The sequence below is a fragment of the Hippoglossus stenolepis genome, chromosome 23, assembly GCF_022539355.2.
Source record: "Hippoglossus stenolepis isolate QCI-W04-F060 chromosome 23, HSTE1.2, whole genome shotgun sequence".
Classification (NCBI taxonomy): Eukaryota; Metazoa; Chordata; class Actinopteri; order Pleuronectiformes; family Pleuronectidae; genus Hippoglossus; species Hippoglossus stenolepis.
The window spans coordinates 9,708,281-9,718,409 of record NC_061505.1 but is presented as its reverse complement, the minus strand read 5'-3'; the positions used below and the strand labels follow the sequence as shown (position 1 = coordinate 9,718,409).

The following is a 10,129-nucleotide window of genomic DNA, read 5'->3' as shown; positions in this document are numbered from 1 at the left end:
CGCAAATAAGAAGAGTCTGATCTAATATACATGAAACTGAATCTGGAGTAAAATGTAAATCTAGTATTCACAAAACGCAGACAATGCATCACAAGGGATTTAAGCGCGGCCAGGTTTTATTTAAAGAAAGGAAGCTTTTGAATGTTAATCAGGTGAATACTGAAGTGGAATAAATATAAAGATACTGTATTAAATGAATGGAAATGAAGAGAGAGGTGAGAAAGGGTTTGTGGCAACTTTCTCCCACCCACTCCCAGGCAACAAGGATTTCATAATAATGATAATTTGCCTTTTTCTTTTATAATGCTTGCCAATATAATTCTGTTATTAGAATGGAAAAGACAATTATTATTCTTATTGTTTTTTTGCAATGCAGCTGATATTTCAAGAGACTCAATGACGTCAGAGTTGAACTTTGACCATTCACAAGGGTCAAACTGTCGACTTAGTTCATGTTTACTTTGGGATTTGTCCCCAGCATAAACAGATACTGCGAATTATATTCCCTTTCCCCTAAAGAAACCTATTTGTGCTGTGCATTCTCAATGAAATGTGAAATAATCAAATGCGTCTGTCACAATTCGTCATTGCTATTATAAAAAAATATTATGCACAATATCTATGCAGCAAAACCATTCTTTCACATGGATTCCCAATGTAAGGGGACCATTGTTGTGGCGGTTACTTCACCCTGCAGGCAATGACCTATTTCCACTATAAAAGGTTAAAAGTAAGACAGAAGCCACTGGTCTGGTGCCAGAGAAATCCACGTCTGAAGCCAGCAGTGCATTAGTTATGGAGGAGTTGTCTGCTCCAAACCCTCCAGAGGCAGCACCCAACCAAGGTCACACACCAGCCAGATAAACACTGTGGTGAAACTTAAGTGACACTCATTCACACAAATAGCAAACGGCATAGCAACATCTCAAAATATACATATTCTTTTAGGCTTTACGCTGCTGTCAAACATGTGCATCATGTGTCTGTTGGGGCTATTTTGTTTCATTTAACAGCAACAGAACTGGTTTATTTAAGAACTTCACCCTCTTGCTACTCAAACGAATGCATCTTACAGAAGTTAAAGTAATCTGATCAGAGCAAGAAGTTCTCGACTTTAAATGTAAAACCAAAAAAAACATACTGGAGCCGCTAAAATGGCAAAGGAAAACAGGACACAATGTTATTGCCAGTAAAGTTGGCGATGCTTAGCACCTTGAGGTTTCAAATCATGTGCTCGGAAACTGCACGGCACTGTATTTAGATGCTCTTTAAAATATCAAGCAGCTCGTGAAGCATCATTCAGAGGGTGGACTTTGATTGACACATGGACGTGAGGGAAAAACAGAATAACGAGAAAAATAGAAACTTCAATTTGTTCTGTGCAAATGTGAAATGCATTAGTTGCTGTTGAGTCATCTCTATGGGCAGTTATGAGGCTCATTTTGAGCTGCTGCACTAGACTGTATGATATTAAAATGTTTCTTCAAATTTTGTACCTGCAGATCCTGCATGTAAACAGGGTGGAGCAAATCTACAGCAGTAGAAAGACATTTCAGTTTAACTGTGCAATTCAACAAAAACTGGAATTGATCTCAACAATAAGATTAACTTTTTATGTAATGTTCATTGCAGGGATATAACTTGATTACATAGCTACACTACATTAACTTAAGCCAAAGTGTCTCAGTCGCCACCTGGTGGCTGGCTGCAGAATAGATCATAAGCCCCCGAATTCTCCGTGTTAGTGAATGGGACAGTAAAAGTCAATGTTCACATCAAATACATTTTCTCAAAGATGCTTTCTGTTATTTAAGGTAGTTCCTATCACAATGATGTTGACCAAGGGCTAATTCTTCCTTTAACTTTGGTTTTGATTAGTTATTAAGTGCTGTGTAAATGTGGTGAAACGAGATGATTGACAGCTGAGACCAACTCGCGACTGGTCAAGTGCACATACCGGCAGGGCCTCACTGTTGAGCTCCATCCCCTTAATCCCTACTGCGCAGACTCTGGCCCCAAACATGCAAAATGGCGGCCATCACATCCAGGAAATCTTGGCTTCATTTCTGGATGGTGGAAGGAAATCGAGTCTGCATTGACCATCTTTAGAAATCGTCTATGGCCCACAGTCATGCTTGCTGCCCTCTGTGTGTGTTTTATCTTTGTGTAGTGTGTTAGCATGCTATAGTTTTAAAAATGAACAGTAAGATATCTTAAATTACAATATCTTAGCTACTCCCCTTGTGTCCATATATTCGATTAAGCCTGACAGCATTGACTATGAGCACTGTCCCTCATCCTGTGTTTACTCCTGTCAGTTCGCACTGAGGCGTCAAAGTGCCACTCGGCAATGCAAAGTGATTTCAAATTCCTCTCAGCAACATCACACGTCGCCAGCTCCGGTGGCAGCAAAAGGCCGTGGAATGCTGGAGTGTAGGAAAGATTTGAATTTCAATACCCAGGAACCATGTGATACAACGTCAGCAAAGAGCAAAGCGCGAGCTCATGTTTACTAACCAGAGTCACAGTCTCTCTGGATGGAAATATCACTCTCTGTCAAGGGGGAGTGAGTGTTTTGATTTGTTAGTGGCTCGCGACCCAGGACCATAATGAAAATGACATTAAGACATATTAAATGAGTCTGTGGTATTTCAAATAAACCTATATGGTCTGATAATATAAGCATTAAGAGTATTATTCTCCAAAGTCATAAACTATAACTATCAATTATACTTCTCACCTTAGGTACACTAAAATAGATTGATATTAAAAAGTTAGATACATGAAAAGAAGTCTGATCAGATCGATTTTGAATATCATGCAGATTAACATGAAGAATAAAGATGATAATGCACAAAATTTATTGCAAAAAGTAATTCACAATTGACGTTTTTTTCTATGCAGATTATACACACAAACTCTTCAGAGACAGATAACATATCTCGATCATAAAATAAACCCAGTCCCAGGGTGACAGGCATGTTCCCAACTTCATCAGATAACCACCTTCCCAGAAGGAGGCTGTTGTGAGGCTCAGGAAGGAAACATTAATGACGCCCAGCTCGTCTCTTGGTAAACAAACAGCCTTATCCAGTGACGCCCATGGGGGGGGGGATAGAGCAGCAACCTGAAGCTGGTAAACATGTGAAGGCCATCGATGTCATGTGCTGTTTAGGCAGTGCACGTATGACGGGGAAAGACCTATTTCCCAACATGGAGGTGTCATTTAAAACCCCCACACTGTGAGGTGAATCGTGTTGACACTGAGGTTCTCCAGTGCCACCAGTAGAGGCCTGAGCTGCAGTGAATGAGCTGCCAGGCCGTGCAGCTCCGATTCTTTGGGCTGCAGCAGCATGAAAAGGCCTTCAGTACTTTTCCACGAAGCACTGGCCATGTGTGTCCCTCAGCAGGAGCATGAGCTGCCTCCGTCTTTCTTTGGACATGCAGCACAAAAACAAGGATGTGAGACACTGTAAACATCACACGTTAAAACGAAGATTCTCATAAAGCGTTGAAGGCTGGATGAAATATTAAGGTACTGATTTATAAAGGAATAGTTTTTGACAATTTGAAAAAACAAACTAGTTTGCTTTCCTTCTTTTTGCCCCAAATGACATTTGTCATTCAGTATACAGTACAGTAGTCATAGGGTTAAATGTAAGTCTGCACAGAGTTGTATATATTCATGGGCTCCACAATGCAAACTTGTATTGCTGGCCCACTTCAGCCCAGCAAGGCAAAGGGACGAGGCGACGGCACGTACGTGTGACACTGGGTAAATAATCACTGGTGCTTTGTCCCGTCACAATGACGACGATGCATCTTTGCCAAGATCATGTGCTCCGGTCATTAGTCCACTGAAACCATGTCAGCCTGTTCTCTCGTTTGTGCAAGAATGGCGGCGGACTGCGCGATTGGTCTAATTTTATATAATCAACAAAGAGTAGTTCACCATCGTGTCAGCAGCCAACTTACTTTAACATCCACAGAGAGACAAAGATGAAGATGAGGGTGAATTACAGAAAAAGGGTCTCGGGCTCAAATGTCCCACGCAGGTGTCAAAGTCTTCGATTCATCGGACTCATTAGTATGGTTCACAAACGGAGGCCCTCAAAATCACTATGGAGACACCTCCATTAAAGAGAGTGAGAGAAATGTCACACAAACTCTGCAGGTTCACACAAGCAGCTGATGTGCCGATATAAACAGCTGCAGCCGTGCACAAGCTGCTCCTTGTGCACGGTGTTGACCCGACAAGGATTTATTGGAAAATGTAATATTCCCAAGAGCAATTAATGAATCCTTGATGGGGTCATTGTTGTATCTTCCAATATGATTCAGACTGCTCTTGCAATTACAGATGTTTGATGTATATTAAGACATTTTACAGTAACTGCTGGTGGCGTTTTTTTGTCAAACCAGTGATGATGCATAATGTTCTTATCTGGTTTGTTCTCCTTAAAAAACAGCTGCATTGTGCCACTGCAGCCTGCACGGCAACAGCTCCAGGGTATGAACACCAATGTTGTGTGGGTGCTTAACAATTATTCAGACAAAACGAAACACAGAATCAGGCCTACAAATGTAATTTGAGGTTTACATTTTTTTATTGTCTAATAGACAAGGCCTAGTTTTCCATCAACAAGTACAAATGGCACCAAAAACATTTGAAAAATTACTGGGAATTCACAAAGAAAAAAAAAATAAATGAAAAAATTCATTGCACATCCCAGTGAATGGATGACATAAAAACAATTTGCTTTTACATTTTGGTGAACCATCCTTTAAATAATCTATAAAGTTTCTACATCGAAAAAGGTGTGTCTGGGGGAGGAGGGTATAAAATAATAATAAAAAAAAGCAATAAAACATTTATACTAAACGTACACACATCTGTGATCGGAGTGAAAAAAAGGACATGACATTTAAGGCATCAACATTCCCTTAGTGCGAGAAGCCCACACCAAGACAGCAGCATCTTCACAAGACATCGTCTTAAAAACATCTGTAGCCCAAAATACAGCATCGTACAACAATAGCTACATATGGCCCCCAAAGACTAAACTCAGTCTCCTATTCAAGCCTCGGTGCGTTTACTGTTGCTGAACACATTCAATGCATCTGGAAACACTCAGATGCATCAACAAAGTGGCTAGTGTCTTTAACAAAGTGCACCCACAGCATGTCCCTCTCAAGCATGTTGATGTGAACATAGCTTTACATTCATCTGCAAAATGTACCATCTAAAATTGTGTTTGAGTAACAATCGTTCTTATTGGGGAAAAAAAACAACAACATTCAGGATATCACAATGTTGCTGATAAAAATGCACTTTTAGAAACACTGAAGCCAAACGCAAGAACCATCAGGCTCATTTGTGCACAAACGTTTAAACTTTAAACCCCCAAGCTGCAAACTGACAGACGGTCTACGAGCAGCTCAACCTGTACAAAAACACTGTAGAAAACATGACACCATCAGCAGTGTCATTTACATTTGGGCAGAAGTGCGTTTACCCACAGGAAACTCTACACCCACTCTAATCCCTCCCATAGTTCAGCACTCCTCCACCACGGTACCAGCCGAGGAGGAGTACAGTTTTTTCTTGACAAGACGGAAACCTGGACTCAACTTAAGTACATGCCTGAAAGTAGGGGCAAAGCAGGTTCCCATAAAGAGGAAGTCCCGTAGGCTGGGCCAGGCGGTGCCGTCCTGCTTGAACACAAGAGTCAACTCAAACGTGGGCACCACGGTGGCATCGTACACGATGCGCTCCAGCCGCTTGCAGCCCTTGTCCAGCTCCAGGTGGACGTAGAGGACGCAGCCGCGCAGGCCGCAGGGCTCGCACGACGCCAGCCGCAGGACCTCGCAAGCTATTCTCCGAGTTAGCTTCTCTGGTACCAGCACAGAGGAGCAGTGCAGCGTCGTCTTCTTGGCTCGTGACAGGCAGTTTTCAAACTGCTTGGCCAGCTGTTGACAGGTTCTGTCCTCAGCCACATCTGCATTCCTGTGGGGCTCAGCCAAGCAGTGATCCCAGAAATCCAGTTCTGAGGAAACAATGCAAGTTTCACATTTAGGAACCAATGCCACTTTACATGTAAATGACATACCAAGCACCAGGGGGAAAAGATGCTGGCAAAACAACATGCACAAATCATGTTTGATGTCCATTTCTAAGTATTGACCCACAGTAAATTACACATGCATACGTGGTTAAAGTAAGTGATCCTAGGGATGGGTGATATGGGCCCAAATGTTAAGATAAAGATTTTATACATTGATAATTATCACAATAAATGTCACATTTCTTTCAAGTTTAAAGATTGAGTTTTGTTCTTGAGTGAAGTTTGTGGTTTTTAACTCTATGAGCAGAGAAGTAACACATTTTACAAACCTGAGGTGAAACATGGAAACAAACGTGTTACACCTCACTGTGCACGAACAATGCATAAGCAATAGATCAATACGTAGAGGATTTTGCTATATTGCCATTCATCAAATATATAATATCATTATCCTAATTGATCTGCTTTTGCATCCCCTCTGGTGAGTGTGTGTCAGATTTGCATGAGGGGAAAAAAACAAAAACATCTCAGACAAACTGCTCGAACATACAAAACATAAATAAGGGAATCGAACCAAAGACAATACAGGTGAAGTGCAGTGTCATCATCCTGCTCTGGTCACTAGTAGACGCAGTTAGTGGATGAGCTGCGCCTCTGTGCAGAACCAGGCTACAGGGATGACTTCATCTTCCTTGTTGTTGGCTCCCCTCACCCCGCCCCTCCGCTGCTGCAGCCATGCACCACACACAGTGATAAACAAGCGCACCGCCGCTGGAAGTGTCCCGAAACTAGCCGGTTAGCTCCAAAACACACAAACACGGAGAGACAAACAAACAAACAAACAAACACACAAACACAGCTTGTACCTTTCTCTATGCAGCTCTGGTCACATCTCCTGTCGACCAGGTCGGAGATGCACTCGCTGCTCTTGGTCTTCAAAGTGCTTGTGGCGACCATGGCGGCGGTTCCTCCAGGAGTTTGTCTTTAGCTGAAGCTGCCTGAGAGACACACAGCGACACGTCCGCGTCAATTAAACACGGGCGGCTAATTACAGCTGGTTTGACACTGTCAGACATTAGCGTCACTGCTTTCAAGCTAACAGCAGTTTGCTCCGGATATTAAACCACTCACCTCCAATAATGTCCAGAGGAAACACACAGCTTCTCATGAACAACACGCACACAAAACACGCACGCTGCTTTGTTTCTGTCACTTGTTCACAAACACGCACTGACTGCAGTAAGCAAACTTCTGGGGGCTCCTTATACCTTCCTCACAGTCAGCTGACCAGAAGGTTTGACCAATCAGAGCGAATGTCCCCACGCTAGGCTCCGCTCTGCCCCGATTGGCTGCAAAAAGGCCTTTTAATTTAAATAGTTGACCAATGGCCGGGGGGAATATTTTGGGTTGCTACGTGGACGGGGGCAGACTGCTGGCTGTCGTATGGATGTTGTGGAATCATGGACTGTATATAAAGTATGTGGAGTAAATATAAAGTTATACCCAGCATATATGGAAAATCAATAAGCTGAACATATGTACAGGACATAGATGGGATTGAAACTTCTCTCTGATCCCCGGTGTAAACATATGTAGACAGAACATGCTTTAGTCTAAGGATAAGAGAAACCTGTATTGCATCATACGCCTTTGATTAGACACAAAGCCTCACACATACATTGTTGGATTTATTCCCCTAAGGACAATCTACATTTTTAAAACTGAGGCATCCAATCCAACGTCAGAGATCTGCAGCAAAACAAAGCAGTATTAGTGATTGCCATATGGAGAAAAAAATGTCTTTCAAAATAGAAGTTTGGAGGATGACATAGCTTCTGAGTTCACCTCCCACTGGGATGTAATTATGTGCAAAATAAGCAAAACCTTCCCCGCATGTCTAAAATATATAAAAGCAGACATCTTTGGCTTGTTAGCGTCTGATGGGGCTCTGCGTGTCCGGGCTTACTGAGGCAAAAAGGCCTGTGAAATGGGACGTTTCAGGTCAAACCATTACACTTTTACAATCATTACAATTACACCTGTGACGGTGTGGCCCTAAAGTGGGCTGATTTGACATGAAATGATCCGACTGTAATTATACGTGCATGCACTTACATGCATAGTACATTTGGCAGGTAGAACAGTGTGCACAGTTGTTCGGCTGGTCAGCAGTTTATCCCTCATCATACACTGTCTCAAGAGAAATGTTCTCCCAGTAACTGGATCCGCTCCACTTCACCCCCAGCATGCAGCTCTGCTGGCTTAAGGGTAATGGAATCCAGTGAGAGAGAGAGAGAGAGAGAGAGAGAGAGAGAGAGAGAGAGAGAGAGAGAGAGAGAGAGAGGGGAGAGAGAGAGAGAGAGAGAGAGAGAGAGAGAGAGAGCCCTCTGACAGTCACATGGGGAGAACTGGATATGCCTCAGAAAAAAAAGTCACATGCTTTAGCTGGTGTTACTTCTTTTGCGGAACGAGGCTGTTAAATTCATGTGAAAAAGCACAAGATAATAATGTAAGCATTTAGGCTAAAAGGTGCAAATGATGCACTCTGTGCAGGGTGTACGTGTGCAGACGTTTCCTTATAGCAGTTTAATAGTGAATTTAATATATACATATATATATATATATACACATAAGGGTTGACAACTGTGTGGTTTGTAAACTGTGCTGTCGAAAGTGTCACATTCACCATGACAGGGTTTTTAATGAGGTCTTGACCTCACTTCATGTAGAATTAACAAGGTCACTATAAATGCTGCGAAATCTTTCTTTCACATCTCAGCAGCCTACATTGTACTGTGACAAAAAGACTTAACAAGTCTTAACAAGCAGCGAACTGGATCATTACGTGTTTAAAATGATGTCTGCAGAACGCAGGTCAACCAAGTAAAGCTGCAAATTACAGCAAAGTTTTAATGTGGTGAATAAATCGGAAACACAGAGCGTGAGTTTCAATTTGATATTTAAAACTTATTTTCGGTAAAAGAAAAGAATCCAAAAAGTTTTAGTGTCTGCTCCTATCTGCAGATGCTATACTGTTACAGCAATGTGGGTTAACTGGGCATACCAAACTGTTGTCTGTTGCAGATGTAGGCTACACATGCATGAGCAATGTTAACTGCAGCAGATTCATCAGAATGAAAATCCTTTTGGACACAACAAGTCAAAACACTTCTAATTGTACAATAGTTTGCAGAATGCAACTGTCCCAACAATAATGTAAGCAATACAAATGATATATTTTGGTGCACAAAGTTCAGAAATAGGGATTTTTGCATGAAATCATTCTGCAATTCACACCAACGTGTTTACAGCAACTGTAAGATCCCTGTAAGATCAATGTGCAGGCTGATACATGTTTTCAGTGTGAGTTTAATAAGGACTATGGATCTCACTAGTTGAATAAAGGTCATGTGAGTTCCTCTCTCTCCCCGTGGGAGCAGAGACCAGGCTGGAGGTGAGGAGCACCTCTGCTTGTGTGACCTTCACTCCCTGGTGGTAAAACAAGTCGACCAAAATCTGCTGGTGAATTCGTTCCATGCGCCAACTCCCTGTTTCCCTGAATGAGGCGGAGAGATGTCGTGTTTCAGGTTACTAATCCACCGCTATTCAGATGAACCCCGTTATCCCTGGTCAAGACCCCTGGTATTGCAGGCTGACATGTGAAATGAGCTGGTTGTTGCACACAGTGACTCCCCCCCCCATGTAACTTAACAACAGGAGACTTTTTTTTTTTGCTGAGTTGCATTTCTCATGGAAAATAGCTGGTGGTTGCATGTAGAGGGAAAATCCTGCAGGTCTTACACACCATCATTTACAGATATACATGATGAACTATGAACTATTTAACTCATTTATTATAACATTTAGTATTTTTAAAGATATTGCACTTTTAGCTCAACACAACTGAACAGCTGTTTGATGGTGTTTTATTGTGTTATTGTTTTAGTGGATGTTTTGTATTGTAATGTCTTGCTTTTCATTATTTGTCTTGTCATTTCTCTTCAGGGGAGGTCCCTCAGAATTGTGGTGATATAATGCAACCATCAAGTGCCCAGTAATGACAG

General features: G+C 42.0%; 1 protein-coding gene across 1 annotated transcript; it reads right to left on the bottom strand.

Moving 5' to 3' along the window:
- Positions 1–4,588: 4,588 nt before the first annotated feature.
- Positions 4,589–7,357, bottom strand: LOC118102763 (DNA damage-inducible transcript 4-like protein). Its single transcript, XM_035149254.2, has 3 exons — positions 7,197–7,357; positions 6,932–7,063; positions 4,589–6,047 (listed from the first exon to the last, which is right to left on the bottom strand). Exons 2-3 carry the CDS (start codon positions 7,020–7,022, stop codon positions 5,557–5,559), a joined length of 582 nt encoding a protein of 193 aa, XP_035005145.1. The 5' UTR covers positions 7,023–7,063; positions 7,197–7,357; the 3' UTR covers positions 4,589–5,556.
- Positions 7,358–10,129: the final 2,772 nt, after the last annotated feature.

Excerpts from the sequence above, each read along its gene's own strand:
- LOC118102763 (XM_035149254.2), bottom strand. The coding sequence starts at position 7,022 with ATGGTCGCCACAAGCACTTTGAAGACCAAGAGCAGCGAGTGCATCTCC. Across the intron at positions 6,048-6,931 it reads CCAGAGCTGCATAGAGAAAG|AACTGGATTTCTGGGATCAC; the intron begins GTACAAGCTGTG and ends TTGTTTCCTCAG.